The 19,307-nt window shown below is 40.6% G+C and overlaps 1 protein-coding gene across 1 annotated transcript in view; it reads right to left on the bottom strand.

Moving 5' to 3' along the window:
* Positions 1-19,307, bottom strand: part of LRP1B (LDL receptor related protein 1B) — a 1,602,836-nt gene that overhangs the window by 24,957 nt on the left and 1,558,572 nt on the right. The window contains exons 85-86 of the mRNA XM_090045827.1: positions 15,743-15,917; positions 10,496-10,600 (exon numbers count right to left, since the gene is read on the bottom strand). Coding sequence (XP_089901953.1) covers positions 10,496-10,600; positions 15,743-15,917 — 280 coding nt within the window. The remainder of the gene's footprint in view (positions 1-10,495; positions 10,601-15,742; positions 15,918-19,307) is intronic.

The following is a 19,307-nucleotide window of genomic DNA, read 5'->3' as shown; positions in this document are numbered from 1 at the left end:
CACATTCAGGAAATTATATATCTAGATTTTTAGTGCTTCACAAAGTTAACAGAGAACCAGGTAACAGCTTTGCAGATTATTTCTTATTCAGCACTTTATTTTAGACTGAACTATTTGGATGATTTTTTTCCCATTTAGGATGAAACGAACCTGAAATCTGCATTTTAAATATATGTTCATTGCTCATGCAGGTTAAGCCATAGCTTTTTTATCCAATGATAAGAAAAAGGAATACTCCCTAGTGATTTATGCATGCACATTTGTTGAAAAGGATTCTGGAATAATATTGTATCAGCCTGTCATAATGGAAGATGCAATAAGTTTATCATGTCGTCAGAGGCTATTCCTACCAATGTGTTATCTGAAAATATATCTTGATGTAGAGATTATTGGGCAAAAGATGAGAGTTGAGACTTCATAGGTTCCAAGATGTAAAGAGGCCATCTTGAAAAAGTACAGAAGCACTGAGTTGGTGGTGGGTTCTTTGGAGCTGATGAGTATTTTAAATATGACTATCGACTTCTGTCCATCTTTTTGCACAGACTGAAATAATGTATAGCTTGAATGAGTAATTTGATTATGCTTGGTGAGAATCCTGTCTTTGGTATGTCCCTGTGCTAGGAAAGATTACAGAGGCAAAATTTTACCATGTTCAAGTCTCAGGTTTTCATAGTTGGTAGGGTCGGAAGGGACATGAGCAGATCATCAAGTCCGACCCCCTGCCATGGCAGGAAAGAGTACTGGGGTCAAACGACCCCAGCTAGGTGTCTGTCTAGCCTCCTTTTAAAGACCCCCAGGGTAGCAGTGAGCACCACTTCCCTTGGAAGTTGGTTCCAGATCCTAGCCGCCCTGACTGTAAAGTAGTGCCTCCTGATATCTAGTCTGAATCTACCTTCCATTAACTTACGGCCATTACTCCTTGTTATTCCCAGTAGTGCTCAGGGGAACAGGCACTCTTCCATTGTCTGCTGGTCCTCTTGGCCAGTTTATAGACAGCCACCAGATCCCCTCTAGGCCTTCTGTTGTGGAGGCTGAACAGGTTCAGGTCTCATAGCTTCTCCTTACAGGACCTGCCCCCTGATCAAATGAGTGGCCCTCCTCTGGACCCTCTCAATGTTGTCCACATCCCTCCTGAAGTGCGGCACGCAGAATGGGATGCAGTATTCCAACTGCGGCCTGACCAATGTTATATAGAGGTAGAGGATCACTTCCCTGGACCTGCTCGTGATGCATCTGTGGATGCATGACAAGGTGCAGTCAGCCTTCCTGACTGCGTCCCCACATTGGTGGCCCATGTTCATCTTGGAGTTTATAATGACTCCAAGATCCTTTTCTGCCTCTGTGCTGATGAGAAGGGAGTTCCCAAGCCTGTAGGTATGCTGATAGTTCTTTCTCCCTAGGTGAAATACCCTGCACTTGTCAGTATTGAATCCCATCCTATTCTCATCTGCCCACCCCTGTAAACTGTCCAGATCCAATTGCAGCCTGTCCCTCCCTTCTAGTATTCCCACTTCTCTCCACATCTTAGTGTCATCTGCAAATTTGAACAAGGTGCTTTTCACCCCCTTGTCCAAATTGCTGATGACAATGTTGAACAGTGCGGGCCCGAGGATTGAGCCCTGGGGGACACCACTGCCCACATCCCTCCAGGTTGAAAATGGCCCATCCACCACCACTCTCTGGGTGTGGCCCTACAGCCAATTGGTGACCCATCTGACTTTGTAGGCATCAACACCACAATTTTCTAATTTTTTAATGAGAATGGGGTGAGAGACAGTGTCGAAGGCCTTTCTAAAGTCCAGAAAGACTATGTCCACTGTGACACCTGCATCCAAGGATTTTGTGACCTGGTCATAGAAGGCCACCAGGTTTGTCTGATAGGACCTGCCTCTAATGAACCTATGTTGGTTGCCCCTAAGCATACACTCCCCTACTTGCCCCTCGCAGATGTGCACCTGGATAATTTAAGGGTAAAAATAAGGGTATTTTTAATTAGTTCAAATTTTTTTAATTAAAATATTTTCTTAATGTGTTTTTCTTATTTCTCATTCTCCTCTAGTATGGCATTATTATTTTTTCTGTGTTTCTATCATTCTTCCCACTGGAGGTAGGTACAGAAAAACATGTATTGATAAGCATTTAGTCAGAACTCTAAGATTTTCTACTCTTAAGGAGCAGAATATTTTCTTGTCCCTGCTGGAAATAAGGTAGTCCAAGTGCCAGCATCTGAAGGAGAGGACATCATAATCTTGAAGAATTCCTTACTTGGTGAGAGAAAGGCATGGTTGCCTTTCTGTGAATTTACTACTTGGGCTAGGTGAGAAATTACATAAAAAACACTCTAAGTGATTGGATACTGGTCTAAACCTATAACAGAACACAAATTCAGTGCACAAATTGGTATAAAAATGGCGGGACCCCGTGTAAGGTAGGCCTGGATGGATGTGTGCTCCCCCAGAGCCAAGCCAAAACCATAGCCCCTGCTGCAGACCCCTCCCTTCACCGCCCCCCCACCACCCAGAGAGCAGTTCTGATGTGGTTGGAAAGTGTCAGGCCCTTCACTTAACCCCACTTCCCCTCATTCCCCCTGTCACTACCAGTTGGCAAGGAGCGGGATTGAAGACTGAAACCACACTAGGCCAGTCAGTGAGGGAGAGGAGCAGCCCTGCTATCTATGTCTGCCCCAGCTTTTCTAGTTGGGTTTGGCAGGTGGGGCATGGTGGTGGTGGGAGGGTCCTTCACTTTCTCCCTCTTCTCCCACCCCAGCCTACTTCTGGTTACCTGCTGGCTGAGCTGGGAGTGGTGGCTGGGAGTGGTAGCAGCTCTGGGACTGTGAAGGAAACCTCTATGCTGGCTCCCCCTGCCCCTTCTCTCCCACCACTGAGAAGCAGTGACTGGCATGGGAAAGGTTGTGGAGACCAGTCCTGCTGACCAGCCAAGCCAGGAAGCCTCCCTATTTGCTCCCTCCAAGCTGTTCCAGGCTGCCTACTGGCTGAGCTGGAAGCCATGGCTGGGCAGAGGGTCTGTGGTCTGATAGAATCAAATCTTCCATTTCCATCCAACCCCTGTTGCTCTGAGAGGCATGGGGGAGGGTCTGTGCTGAGAGCAAGGCTTTGGGGTGTGTGCCTGTCAGCCAATCAGGAATGGCCCCTGCTGGCTGTGCTTGGCTGCCCTCAGCAACATCCAGCATGCTGGAAGGCAGGCAGGAGTGCCACCCACCTTTTGGTCTTGGCCAGTGCAGGCATCCTGCCTCCCCCACCAAAGGGTGAACATACATTCCATTCCTTCCTGATCCAAACTACATGGCTTAGAAAAACTTGTGTAGGTTGAATTGGTTCTGCTTTGAGCTTTTTGAATGTCTGTACATAGCCTGGGAGGTTTAGTGACCTTCAGCCATACGTAGGACCTGTACTTTCTCTGATTTGAGACATCTTTTATAACATACTTTATAATGCAGCTATTCAATACCAACCATATGTGGTCCTTTAGACCTGGAATCTTCATTTTAGCAAGTTTAAGCTAAATAACTTTGTTGGTTACAGCTTTCTTTGCTGTGCTGTTCCAAGTGAGTTACTAGTCTCAATGAATGGCATCTGTTTTCAGGACTCACATCTGGTGAAGTTAAATATTCACCTACAAGTCTGCTGTTCCTATTATTGCATCACATTAGCAAGTCAATTTCCTCATGCAGTAACCATAAATGCTCATGTTCAATGTGCTGCTCTCTGAGGTCTAGTGTTATTGTCTGGAATCTTTTCTCAAAGGAAAGAGTTTTGGTCTGTTCTTTATTGATCAATATGTCCAAGTGTCTTATCCTAATGCAAAGTAGACAATGAGAGAAAAAATTTCTCAAGAAAATGAGAGATCCTTCTCAGTAGGAAGACTTTTAGTGAAATGTGTCTCCTATTTTAACAGATGGGTTTTGTGGGGTAAAGGAGGCTAAGATGCTATGGCTTTGTAGCTTTGCTGTGGAATTATAGTTCCACGATTTTCCTTTTTTATATAGTTCCTTTCTTCTCTGGTAGTTACTTCTTTTCAGATGATAATTGCTCTGGCTTGAATAAAGATGGAAAACTTGGTGACTATAGGCACAGTCAGATTAATATTAAATGAGTAAATAATAAATAGTGAAAAGGAAGTTTCAGAATCCTTCATTGTCTCCCCTATCATTCTGGTTGGATTGTTTCAAAAACTTTCTCTTACAAGATTATAATGTCCTTTGCCCCTGAGTTATGGTTGTGTCAAATTGTTAAATAAACAATATGGAAATTTTGATTCCAGTATTATGTGCTCTCCTTATAACCTTTTGGCTTTGTCTTCTTTCTGGCCTTGTTTTCTACCCTTGTCTTCTTCCTGTCTAATGAGAAGGAATGGAGAAGTTAGGCAAAATCTAGATTTGCTTTAGAATGGTGACACGTCCCTTTGGAATTGGATTTGTTCTTTCTGCTTCTGAGGTTGAATGTATATTTTGGTTATAACATGCCTAGATAGTTTCAAATATGCAGAAGGGAAAATGGCTCCAATTTCTATAGCTTTTCCCCTCTGAAACACTTTTCTGATGTGTAATCATACTTATGGTGTGGGACACATTATCTGTGGTGTCCATTATAACTTTTGAATGTGGTGTTCTTTCGAACTTGTCCTTGCTTCTTTGTTTTATTCATCTTCCCCTCCTTGGAGGCTTTTAACTGGGGAGGGGACTGTAGGAGAAAGAAAAGGAGGAGTCATATCTAACATTTGCTAGGTAGTAAGGCATTTTCTGGCCTTTTTTATAAATAGAGATGGAAGGAATTCCTTCAGTGAAATATTATTTTTCCTCAGATGCACCACTGTAGGTGAGGCAGAAGAGAAAGCTAGTATAGGAAATTAAATCCTTAGTATCTTAGTAAGAGCAGTTCAGTAAAATAGCTCATTTCTGCCTTGGGACAAAAGGACTTAGGAAAACATCTTATTACCTCACGACAAAATGAGAAGACTACTGTTGAGATAATTTTTCTTCTGGCAAGGCTTTATGACAATTGGTGAGCTTGGCTTGCACCCTTTCCCTGTGAGTTCTGGGAGAGGAAAGTCTGGCATGCTAACGTAGCCTCTTCTTGTTTTTGGATAAAAGACTGGGAATAGCTGTGGCAAAGTCTCAGTATCAGTAGGAGCCTCTTAGAAACAAGGGACCTTTTAAATTTAGGTTTTGCCACTGTAACCTGCTTTTTCATATCTGGAAGGGCAGATACTACCCTTCTAAAGAAGACTGCCCTGATGTTCAGTCTGGAGACTGTTCTAATGTTCTGCAGAGGAACAGAGTAAGCTACAGGCAGTGAGAGCTGATACTGCTCCCAAAATAGACTTATATTTGGATTATACTGATGAAAGGTCAGAAATGGAGACAGAAAATCTGGTGGGTGTTAGTAACATTGTGACTGAAGAATTTCAGTATGACATCTCTCTCAGCTAACTGCAGCAAGAGGCCAAACTTATCTGTAGTTGATAAAGGTGGAGATATGAAGTCATTTTAGAATTTGTTATGTCCACGTATTTTTTTTTCCATAGTCAAACTGAATACATGACTTACATTGTTATAGCGAGCTACATTCTGATAGTCTTTCATAAGAATTAGTGACAGGATTCTAGTGACTTGGAACAGGAGGGGAAAGATATATTTGTAATTCTTGAGAATACTTGCTCTCATAAATTATCTACAGATTGCCACAGATTTACAGACATTTCAGCCCTCAGTACCATTTTTGACAATTATGTATGAAATCAAGTTTCAGAGTTGAAGTCACACCCACACATGTCACAAGTTTTAACTGCCCCTATATTTAGTGTGGTCAAATTCTCCAGGAAGCATTCTAACAAGTTCTGGTTAATTAGACACATTGCAAAAAAAGATCGTTATTTATGAAATTAGGACATTTCTTTTTCAGCCCCAGCCAAACCAAAGGAAACACACAAAGGAGCAAAAGTTAAAAAATATCAAACAATATAGAACAGCCTGTATTTTCAGCCCTGCTGCAGCTGCTTTGCACAAGGTCACCAAAACACAAAGGCTGTAATCCCATGTATTTATGGAGTGGTTTATTCTTTGGTGAGTGGGGCCATCAACCAAAGCTTGTGCTGTAATAACCACTATCCTCCCTGAGTGATGAGAAAAAGAGAAAGCAGAGGCAATGTTCCCTGCCGTTAGACATCTGATTTTCAAAAAACCTATGAGACTAACATAAATCACACAAACAGATGCAAAATTACACCAGCCACCTCAAAAGTCCCACTTCTGTTTCTTCCTACTGTTTTAGTTGCAAGTATAACTAGACCAGACCAGAAGTGGAGAGTGTCATGTCACTAAACATGTATCAACTTAAACTACTCGTTACTCAAGACATTTATAGGTAGTAAAAATCACTTCAGGTTACATTGGGACTCTACAGAGGTCACTGGGAGTTGACTTCAGTGGAAACAGAATTGCACATTTGATTTGACTAAATAGATGTAATCTTTTAGGGGGAATGATAGGGGGAGAGGGTGAGGATTTTTTTAAGTTGCTTTATTTTTTCTTACATAAAAACAAGCAATTATCTTGTATGTGTAGGAGAAAATAGTGAATATTTCCTATTTCAATAATTAACACTTTCTTTAGTTTATGGGGAAAAGTTGATAAAAATCCAAGGCTGACTGTCAGTTCTATATTTTACATATTTTATTTCATATATCAAAATATTTTACTACAGACTGTGAACTGTTTACTATTTCTAGAGAGCTGAAGTTTTTTGGCTTATTAGACGAAAAAGAGAAAAAGCACTGACAGCATATTTTCAAAAGCAGATAGCAGTCGGTTGTTTTTATAACTGCAGCTTTCTGAATATTCAAGAATGGTATGCAGAAATACAGAATTTTCAGGACAACCATGTCCTCCATATGTTGATGAATAGATCAAATCCATACATGCTGAATTTCAAGAATCAGTTAATGACAGTTTAATGGACACATGAAGATTGCCTTCATTTCATGTTGACTCAATCAGAGCACTAATCTGTTTTTTCATGGGATTTTTGTAGCTTGAGGCCCTGCATTTTATTGGTTGGAAATACTGAATGAATGAATTGTAAGCATACATTCCAGCAAAAATGAGAGAACGATTCCCCCATACCTAATCATTTTAATTGCTGACCACCTCTGTAGGAAAACATCACATCCCAGCACAGCCATAATATTATGTGTTCATATAGCATACATTTAGATGAGACTATATTAAAGCTGTTGAAGTTTCTGTATTTTATCAATTTGAAGTCTAGGTCATTGGTTCATCATTTGAATTCTGACTCTTACATCATTATTGCAGTCTGAGGACCTGGGCTGCTGACTCTGGCACTTAGTATCAGTGAGCATCTGACTTAATAGATTGTCAATATACAGAAGAGGGAATTCACTTTTTTGATCAGGATTAAAAGTTTCTATGCAAGAAGAATGTCTGAAATTGCTTGAGACAAGTTGTATAAGCTATATATTGAATGAGTAGAAAAGAAAAAGAGTTTAAGGTGACAGCTTTCCTCTTTTTTAGTTTATGCTGATTTACATATTAAGTTAATAAAGAAGTTTGTCAAGATCCTTTCTTATTTAATATCTTTCAATATCCTATCTTATTTAATTCTCTGTAAAGGCTGAACTTTTTTTTTTTTAATTTTTAAAATACCAGAGAATAACTGCACAGTTTACCATACTCTGCAACTTTGTGGTACAGAAACATTATTTAATAAAATTCCTGTTTCCATATTTGTGAACAAAAATCCCAAGTGGTGTTTTATGTGGGTTTATACATGTAATTGTGTTATTTCTTCCTCCAATGATATGGTTATAGACACTCCAACAGTCTGTTTTTAAATATACTCATCAGTGCAACTATCAAAAGTGTAGGTCTATATTACATAAATGAGTCCCCCAGATTAAGCAGATATTGTGAAATGTATGTGAATGTGCATGAATTGAACCAATGAACTGTGGCCTGAAATGATGTCACACAATGTGCAGCATTAAGTGGAAGGTTAAACCTACTTGCATCTTGGTTCATTAAACGCAGTTAAAGTGCAAATTCCCTCATTCTGACAGTAGTAATCACAAGGGTTCACTTTCTGGTCACAGCGCTGACTTTTAAACCCCACAGAGCATCTGCAGAATTTCAGTAAAATACAGCTAAATAAATATTCTGCCTTTTGCTAAACAAGTTTTAAACTCATTACATATAATGACACACACACACACACACACACACACACACACACACACACACACACACACACACACACACACACACACACACACACACACACACACACACTCTGTCCTCTCATGGGATGTCCAATGTGAGACTTTCCTGAAAAGTTTGATTAATCAACACGGATCAAAAGCAAATAACCTAATGATTTTGTCGACCTCTTAAAGAGTGCAGTGGCTGAAAAAAGAAAACCCAGGATTATTTTTTTCACAAGTTTTAGTAAAATCTTTGTGTATGATGCATCCTTCACACGTTTTTATAAAACCTCACAATTTAATGTGGGTGAACAGGTTATCCCTAAAATGCTATTGTGTTTGACAGATTCATATCAAACTAATTAAAAATAATTACAAGATAAAAGGTACAAATGTCTATTGTAGCTGATTAATCCTAGCTAATATATACTGGATATATTTACTGGTCATCACATCTCAATATGACATATTTTAAAGCTGAGTGATCTTCTTGTTTCCACTCTATTTTTCAGTCAAAAAGAATAATAAAAAAGAGCAATAAAAACTAGTCACTAAGGGCCAGATTCAAAAAAAGGACTCGGGCACCTAAGGCAGAGGAGTGTAGATGAAATTTAGACAACCTAAGTCCAAAACTGGAATCCTGAAACAGCCTACTCCATTGCTACCTGCTTAGTTGTCCCTTCAACATCCCACCTTTTTACATTAAATTTCCCTCAAGGCCAGTAGTTATATCCTTGTGTATGTCCACACATCTTCACAGAGATAAGCAGTCTGCACCTATTGACACTTCAGCCTGATCGGGGTCCAGGAACTACAAATTCTTTTAAGTTCCCTGAAGAGTTTGATACAGTAGGCACTCTCAGAATTCACATGACACACGACACAGCCTTGCTTCTCACAAAATGCCATTGTGGCCACCGCTTTGCTGTAAAATGTCATGGTGGTAATGATGCCTTTTTATTACAGTCAACTAGTGGTTACAGCAGTTGCCCAGGAACTGGAACCCAAGCTCAGTTCTTGCATCCACCTGAAGGGATTTAAACCAATGTTCTCCTAGCCCTCTGGAGCATGACCATCCCATTGGGGGGTGAGAAAGACTTTCTCTACCACTCCTACTGAAGCCATGACATTGTACAGAACAATAATCAAGTTTCATTGGGCTAGAATGAGCAAAAACGAGGCACGTGAATGCTAGCTTGGTGATCGGGGAACTCAGCTGGGTGGAGGGAGACCTGGGTTCTCCTACCATTCTGACTGCTCTTTCTGTATTTTATATTGACAAACAATCCTTGGAATAAGTGATGCAGCGCTTATCCCCCACCTCTCAGCTTAGTGCTACACCCACTAGCAACTAAAATCAAACTCTGCTTTGCACTCTCCTTCCAGACCAATGAATCCAGAATTATTTTCTGTTCACTGGCACAGAGTATGTTTTACTCAAAACCAGCCTATAGCCTAGGTATTAATGCACTCTGAGGAGAGTTGGGAGATGTGGACTTGCATTCCCTCTGGCAGAAGGGACTTGACTAGTGTGGGACTCCCACATCATAAGTGAGTGCTTTAAACCCTAGGCTTTTGCACAGAAAAGAGAGAGAAAGAGGGACAAAGCATGGGAAGGATGACCCTGCTACCATCATTTAAAAGACTATAATGACCCATGCTCAGTCTTTTAGGGAAAGTTACTGGAGCATTGACACCTGATGGATAGGGCACCTCCTTGTAGCTCCAAGTGATGGACCACAACTGAGACATACTCCATTACTCAATATTTCCCGGTGATTAGCTCTAGGTATCTGCACACTGAGTATGCTGGCTTGAGGTGGCTCCTTGTCCAGAGTGCTAGCTATTTGGGATCTCAGACTGAGGCATCTAATTCTGCCCACGCCCTCTACGAAGAACTTACGTGTCTTACCCTGGGTTCTAGATTCCATTCCATGAGCCAGGGGCCTAAAAGATAGCCCCAGCAGTGCCCACCTTAAGAGTATAAGTCCTTTTTTTGGATTTGGACTTACAGCTGCGCTAATGGAATCACTAGCAATGCCAGATGTTGAACAAGAACAACAATCCCCTTCCCCTTACAATGTGTATCAGAACAGAATAACAGACAATACAAATAACACCTGGAGAAGTCCAAGAAGATACTACTGTGAATGAGAACTCAAAAATTTCCTAGATCAGAAATGAAGATAGAAACTTTTGTGTTGGTTGGTACATCAATGTTTCAATTAATTAATATGCACATTATAAAAATACTCACAGACAGACAGGTATATTTGTCTCTGGGTCCAACTGACAAGTCCCACCATTGTAACAGTAGCCATCACATAACTGACAGCTAGAGGCAATCTTTCCATTAGTGCAGCTGTAATGATGGGATAAAAAAAATAATTATTATTTCTGAAAGCTGATGTATGAAACTATGGTTTCTTATACAACTAATTGAGTTGCTGACTTTAAGTATTTAAGATTGCATTACGGCAGCCTAGATTGAGACACTGAGCTTTCAAACATACATTTTAGAGCAGATCACCTTTTTGTCTACTAAATTTGAAACTTTCCCTGCTGATAAGTGAATGTAATTATACTATTACCATAATTAGTATTATCCCCCACCAACTCTGTAGCAGATTTTATCAAATAAGTTTTCACTTCTGCTCTATCTCCCTCCTTAACTTATTCTCCTGGACACCATGGAAAGAAGGACAGAGCTCCAGAAAAGCATTACAGCTGATTCACAAATTCTTAAATAATATATAGAGAAACTAACTGGCGATAAACCATTCACTACAGGTCTTCTCTACTGTAAGGTATTGTCAAAACAGTCTCCCTTCCATCCATTGCTGAGCTGGTACAATCAGTCCAGCTGAGCATTAAATAAGCATCATTTAAACATTACAGAGGTAGGAAAAAGCTGCTATAACAGACTACAAGAGATCTAGCTCTATTTTCACCAGAGCGTTCTAGAGTGATATCAGGCATTGTGGAGTGATATTCTAGAGTGATATCAGGCATGTGGAGCCCACATCTCAAGGCACGCTGTGCCCCAGCCAGCTGCTCTGTAGTCTTGAGATGGGGTCTTCATGTGCCTCAGCGTGGGGGCTCTGAAGTGAAGCCCCAGGCACATGGAGGCAGGGTAGCAGCCAGCAGGGTGCATCAGGACAGAGGAGACAGGGAAGCAGGCAGCCCAGAGATGCCCCCCTCCCATCTTCACGTGCCACTTCCTAGCTGGCTGGGGCACGGGGTGCCTCAGCATGGCGGCTGTCTGCCAGCAGTGCCATGGCAAGGAAGTTTGGTGCTTGGGGCAAAGCCTGCAGTGGCAGCCTGCCTTCACCCTGCACAAAGATCTGGGGGGCACAAGTCCCCCAGTGCTTGCCCAGGAGTGCACACAGTGGTGGGAGTCTCCCTTCCCCTTCCCTGCACCCCCCCAAATGAACTGCTTACAGCTGCATCCCATGCCTGGGTCTGGCTGGGCAGCTTCTTTTGGCACTCCTTTGCTTTGGAACGCAGTGTGGTTGCCCTGCTGCCCCCCCCCCCAACCTTTCTATAGCACTGCCTGCTGGCTAGCCTCACACTGAGGCACCTTAGGCCCCAGCCAGAGTCTCCCTGCAGAGCAGTGTGACAATGTATCCCACTGACAACCGCATGAGCAGGGGCATGCACTGGAGCACAAAGCAGTGGCACAGATTTGCACTGCTACTAGTTGTGCTGCTGCAAACACATGCCCCTTGCTCATCTGGATGCATCCATACACACTCAAATGTCCCATGTCCTACATAAAACCTTAAACAGCAAAGTCATCCTATAGGTCTCTCCCAAAATTAAAATAAAGGCAATCTATGGTGATAGTTGACAAAATGTTTTAATTACTTCTATTGTATATCATGTATACCCTATGAAAACAATTGTTACTAGTTACAAAACCAAAAAAAAACAGAAATACCATTTCTAAGATCAGATCTGGAACCTACATAATCAAAGACCTGTCTCCTAGATTCCTCCCCTTTTTCTTTTGTTTAATTTCCTTTTGCAGCCAGTGTAAATTCTACAATTTCTCATTCCTGTACTAATTGCTGACTATAAAATTATTTTTCCACCACATTTACTACCTTTTGAGTCACACAAGCGCAGAAGTCATTAGCAACACATATGCATAGCTATCGAGATATGTATTTCTTTTTTTTGTTCAAATGCAAGAAATTTGATTCCTTGTTAGTCCTCCTATGTTACTCTTATGAAATACAAAATGGGCTATGAAGTGGAGAATATATACTTTTCTGCATACCACATTGTGTAGCTGTTGAATATGAATGTCTATATATCTGCACACTAAAAGCAGGGTCCTCAAGTGGGTAGATAGTTTCTCCCCAAAGGAAAATCCTATGCCATAGGGCTATATGAAGCTTCCGGTGCTGATTTAATATGGAGGAGATTTGGCCTGATTCAGTGGCTGAATCTCCAAATCTGAATCAAATCAGGGGACCAATTAAAAGGACTGAATGAATTCAAAGCTCTCCAAATTGATTCAGAAAAGATCTGGAGAGCTTTGATGATTTGGGCAGTCTCCACCCACTGCAGCAGGGAGCTGGAGCTGAACTCAGAGCTGGTAAGTAGGGGGCAGGAGAGTGGGGGGTTAGAGGAGGGGGGTGGGACCACGGGGGTACCCCACTAGGCCCCATCCCCTGCCTGGTCCCCCAGCCCCACCCCCCAGCACCCTCTGGCCCTCTCCACCCACTCCCTCCCATTTTCTTAAAGAGACAGAGCTGGGTCAGGTGGGGCAGCCATGGTGGGGCAGAGGGAGTGAGTGGGGGTCGGAGGGGCAGAGCCCCCCACGCAGTGTGGGGCAGTGGGAGGCAGCAGGGATCATCCCCCTGCCCAGCAGCACCCAGTGAGTCAGGATTTTTTTTTCAAAGTGCTGGGAGCTGGAGCAGGTGGGGCAGCCACTGCCAGGGCTGGGAGAACAAGCGGGGGATGGGTCTGTGTGATTTGGAGATTTGGCAGCAGCTGAATCTCCAAATCAATTCGAGACAATGATTCAAATCACCAAATCGAATCACTGTCCCCTGAATCGCCCAAATCTGAATCCAAAGGCCTATTATCTGAATTAACACAAACACATATAACATATACCATTTCCTATTTGCCTCTTACTTTATTTCTCAAATATGCTTTCTTTTCTTCTGGCTTATGTTCATTTTACTATTATGTTTGCTCCTTTTAGTCTTTAAATAATATTTTATCATTTTTACTTTGGCTGTTCTGCTCTTTATTTGTTTCCTTTCCCCTCTTTTTGCATCACCCTCCCCATCCCCTTTATTTTAATGTTAATACTAAAGCTGTCTCCCATAGCACATTACCATTCCTGTCTGAAGTCACTGTAACAGTGAGGAACTGATAGGAAGCAGGTCTATTAGCAATGCCAGTTTAGCACTGTGTAGGTGGCAACTTGGTTCCAGTGGCAAGATGTAGTAACAACAGGGTTTGTTTTTTTCAGCAAAAGGCTAAATGCATATCAACCTTCAGATCGCAAAAAAGGTTCTCTCGTGCTGATGATTTCCATACCGATTTGCTTATGAATGTAAAAAATCATTTCTTCGCTTTCTTTCTTCAACCCTCAAGTTGTTGGGGAACTGGCTAGAGGTTAACTTCTTATGCATTCATATTTATGGAAATCCTCACTCCTGCTCTTTGTTGTAGCATAGTCTATAGTAGTTTATAATGCCAATTGTACAATTCTGCATATTTTACCAATTTGACACTGTTGCAAAAGTGGATGTTGTATAAGATGGAAACAAGCATGAATTTATAAATATGCTCATCTGTAAAGAAGCACTGCACATTAGAAAATTTATGCTTTATATAATTATTTGAGCAGCTCAGGAGAAATACGAATGCAGATAGCCCTCGGCTTGGTTCTCCAGCATCACAATGGGTTCCTGTGGCCACAAAAGGCTGTTACAGCATTTGGGTATCACAGGATGTGTATTGCCAGAGCACCTTTTCTTTGTGACATTACTGGTGTTGGGAGAGTGACATAGGAGTGGATGTGTTGGCTCTGTAGTACCCAAGGATTCCCCAAGGTAAAAAAAAGGAGTTTGTGGTTCTTTAAATGTGAAGTAATGCTGCTTAAAATGGCTGCATTAGAACCAAAGATCTAGTACATATAACTTATTTGTGCCAGGTTTTGTAACGTCAAATGAGGGGCACCTGTTGGAACCTGTATATTCTCACATTTATCACACCTTCAATTCTGATTGCAATTCTAATATTCTCTCAGAGCCTCTTCCAGAAACAGGCTAAAGAATGGCTCTTCAGTTGTTTTGAGTGCTTTTGATTGGATGCTTTGCAGGTGTCAAAGCCTTTGGTTGAATGCTACTCTCAAGGATCGTGTCTTAAACTCCTTTACCTTACATGGATCTATCATTTGGGGCAAGACGAATGGTAAGCCAAAACCTATAAGAATATTCAAAGTCAGTAAAATCTACAAAATAATTTCCAACACTTCTGAGATTTGCTATAGCTTTCTATACGATAGATACAAGTATTATAAAAGTACAAGCATTTGTATGCAACTACTGAAATGGAGAAGGGCTGTGTTTAGTTCTGTAACTGCTTTAGCATGCCACTAGAGAGAAACTGAGGGGCCAGAACAAGAAGGCTGTAATAACAGCCCCTGTCTAAGGAAAGTTAAGCTTGAGGGGATTGAACTTTTCCTAACTACCTTACTTCTGATTAATGCTAGCTCTACATCCATGTAGCAAAGCTTGAAATTCTTAGTGTGGAGGCAATGGAGACTTTGCTTTAGTACAGCAATGTCATTAAAACAGATAGAATCTGAGAAAGAAACAAAGAAAAATCAGTATCCAAGTAGCAAAAGTTTCTGGGCCAAATGACTCCATGCCCATGGTTGGGGGGTGGGGGGAGGGGGATACAGTTCACTGGGTTTTGGTCTCATAGCTTAAATATGGCCCAAAATATTCAATGCACTACAAAAGGTTTGCTCCTCAATTACATAACATATACTATCTCCAATTATTTTCATTTGTAAGTAAGATAGGGGTCTGGACCTGTTATGATAAAAAACTGCTCAACGTGCTGCAGTCCCAGGTACAGATGTAAACTCTGCCCCAGGTGCAACCAACTCTAGCATGAACTGTGCCAGAGTTTATTGCTACATGCTAATTTCACATATAGATCCCCCCCAGTCAAGTTTTATAACTGCTGAGAATGTGGAGGTAAAATGCTGTTCTTAGTTTGCCTGAGATTATATTTGCCTTGAAGTTGTGAATTTTATCATTCAGAACCTGAAGTTTAGATTCTCATAGATTCTCAAGCTCCACCAAAAAAAAACCTATTTGCTTTTTAAACCGTGAGCTAATGACAATGCATTTATATCATTGTATAATCCAGAGCTCTAATTTCTCTATACAGTCTTTAAAAAAAATTACTAAAACCTTGTTTTTAATAATCAATATATTTATGCTTTTAATCTAACAAACACACTTACTTGCATATTATGTCATCACTTTCCTTGTTTATTATGCAGTGCCCACCATGACACCTTATACACTTGTCTACTTCACATTTTGGACCTTCAAATCGTATCGGGCAGACACATTCTACGCTTCCATCATCTGCGATAGTACATGACTCAGAATTCACACAATAATGGTGGCATACGTCTAGAAGGAATGCACAAGTGAAATATTAAAACTTATGGAAGAAAGTTATGGTATGAATAACAATATAATGTTTTACATTCTTCATTTTGCAAAAGTACAGCAAAGAAATAACCAAGGTTTTTAAATTGTTGAGTCGCTGGCAATGTTAATCAGATTCAAGAATGCATAAATGAGTATGAGCCTAGAAATGACTAAGTTGTGAAAAGCAGAAAATAAATTTAAACTGATAATACATTTTTCCCTCTAGAAGTTCCATCATCTATAGCATTTTCTCAGATACTTTTAATCTAATGATAAGAAAAGCAAAGCAACTTTAACTAAACTACTTAGAGACAGACATAAAGATCTTGTGATGTTTTAATAAGAATAGTTATTACTTAATAATAGTTATTTAATAACAAAATTATTCTAATTATTATTATTACCATTATGATCTGTAGCAAATTACACATATACTTCATATTATACACCATGGGTATGTCTACATGTGCTGCTATGGCACCGTTGTTACTGCTGCATCTTTTAGTACTTCCTTTTGGAAATACCAGTAACAATCCGTACTGTGCCGTGCACATCACACATGGTTATTTTTAGGGACTATAATGTCAGAGGGATGCACTGTAACAGTGATGCAGCACTATGGTGATGTAGCTGCAGTGTCATGACTTTTGCCTATGGATACTAGGTTGCTGTAGCACGTTGCTACAGTGACGTAGCATCACAAGTAGACGTGCCCTCTATGTAGTCTCACAATGTGACAGAGTACAATTGCTTGACAAGTTAAGAATTTACTGGATAAGGAGCTAAGCAGTGAAAATCTCTATATCCCATTGCCAACACCCTAAAACACCTCAGATTCTGTTAAAAGGAGAAAAGAGCATAAAGAAGCCTTTTCTCACACTCTTTAAATACATATGGTACGTTACTGAAAACATGGATTTCTATTTCTGTGCCACTGAAGACCATACTTGATCCAACAAAAGTCCTTTTGTCCCTCCATCTGTCCATCCTTCCTGACATAATTTGGAGACGGTACCCTGTGGCAGTAATTCCACCCAATGCGGCACACCCAGGACAAGGTACCCACGCAGGGAGAACTGGTGACCTCCAGCAGTGACTACTGGATGGGGCCCTGGCAAAGAAAAGGCAAAGAAAACTCTTTCCCACACCTTCCTGGCCTTTCCTCGGCTGCAGCTGCTCTTTGCTACAGTCAACACCTCTTTGGCACCGTGGGTGTGAACTTTTCTGAGACTGTATACATCTTTTCTATCCTGTACTGACTGGCCTAGGGGAGTGAGATCTACCTAGCCAATTCCTTGCTTGGCCAGGCCAGGATGGCATTCTGAAAAGCTGCAAAACTCGGTCTCACAGGCTGGCTCCAGTGATGCCCTCCAACCCCTTCACTTCCTGGCTGAGGTATGTGACTCATTTGAATTTGGACTCTTTACCTTGCAACAAAATGTGGACCAGTTTGTGTCACACTGGGACATCAAAGGGGCCCTTTACAAGGTGGAAGACAGACAGCTGGTCCTACATGTGCAACCCCATGAGAGGCATGGGGGAAGGGGTATCGATCTCTGGTAACACAGTGTTTTTTGTTGCTAACAAGTATTTTCATTCCAGCCCCCTGGGAGGACTGTATACCTTTGTACTTTCACCGCTTGTTTTTACTATTTGTATAATAAAATTTTAAAAAGTAAAAAGAAATATCTCTCTGTCTGCCTGTCCTTAGAATTCGCAGGAAGAAAAGCAACTTGGGGTCTGTTATAATTCAAGCATCTCCAATTATGGCTACTCAAGACATGATGGTGGTCACAGCATATCAATTAAATTAATAAACTGTAAAATGGAATGTTTTCTTAGGATAAAATAGGAAATAGAATTTACAACCTAATTAAAAATAATCCAACCTATCAAAATATTTACTTTCTGTCAACACACTGGATATAAAAGTAGGAGGATTTGTCTGAGATTAGGAAATACAAATTCAGTGCCAGCTAGTTTAATGTCTTTATTTTCCTTGCTGCACAGTTTACAGGTGCTTACACTATCTTTGGATATGAAACAGAGTCATGTCAGGCTACTCGCTAGAGATTCAGAACCTGGCAAGAAAGCTACTTCAACTTTGCCTCTAGAAGCTTACTAAATTCAGACTCTTTGCCTGGCAGCGTCTGGGTAAAAAGCAAGCTGGAAAGCTGCCAAAAATGACATATTTGACTGAATTGTAATCAAGAATGAGGAATTTGTTTTAAGAGTAATAGAGTTTCAATTAGCAGAAAACAGATTTCACACACTTATTATGTGCTTCATTTTTTCTCTGATTTGTTAAACTCATCTTGATATAATGCTAGTTAGACACAAACATGGAAACTTTGTTTAATTTTAACTGAACAAAGGAATAATTTCTGCCCAAAAGTAGAATTCTAATAATGCTGATTGTTAGTGTCACATTAAAGACAATATATTTTATTTATAATATTATTAATTTATAATGATTGTAATACCATTTTGGCAGGGGGCTGGACTCGACAATTTTCTGAGGTCCCTTCCAGCCCTAATGTCTATGAAATACTTTGATGAAGTCAAAATTGTCCTGGCAATCAACTGAATGATATATATACTTCAAAACATAACTACTGGTAAATATTCCTTTATTAAGAACAACAGGTATGAAGTATATCTGTCATGCATTGACGTATGCAATGTTTGTTTGGGGGCTACATGGGCTCCAATCACTCTTGTATGGAACAAAACGATGCTTGCAGGCTGAATTATGAGAATGCTTGAGATTAAGTGATGACTTGGTTATCTTAGACACATCTGGATTATTATTTCAATACTGCTCTATAAGTGTTCTATAACCAATTTATGAGATCTACCATGACCTTTAACCTGGTCTACGGTGAGTAAACTCCAGCTAAATACAAAAGGACAGCTTTTTTATGTTGACCTTGAGCACCATGGTAGTCAAGAGCTGTAAGATAATATGAATGCAACCCATGACCTGTGTCTAGCAATAATGAACCAGTTGTTGGGATAAGACGAAACCTATTTACTTGTCTCCTTAAATCTAATTCTACAACTGCCAAACATACTATTTTGACTATTTGTTTTGTTACTAATCCCCAAAAAAGTTTTGAATGGAAAATTTTGCCCCCTCTCCTCCCATCTTGAACATTTCTTGTCTGGTGGATTAATTAATATATAGAATATGACTCCATTAAAGTCAAACCTTGGAATGGGATTACTGAGGTCATGGTAACATTCTAAACTTCAATCACTGAATAAATGGACTGGGTTTTCTCAAGTGTATATTCAGTTGCCAGTCAACTACTTCCTTGGGAATTAAGAAGTAATAGGTATTAAAAAAGCTCTTCACTTGACTGAAGA

This window comes from Crocodylus siamensis, chromosome 4 (assembly GCF_052110815.1).
Source record: "Crocodylus siamensis isolate JL-2025a chromosome 4, ASM5211081v1, whole genome shotgun sequence".
Lineage (NCBI taxonomy): Eukaryota > Metazoa > Chordata > Crocodylia > Crocodylidae > Crocodylus > Crocodylus siamensis.
This window is presented reverse-complemented; position numbering and strand designations above follow the sequence as displayed.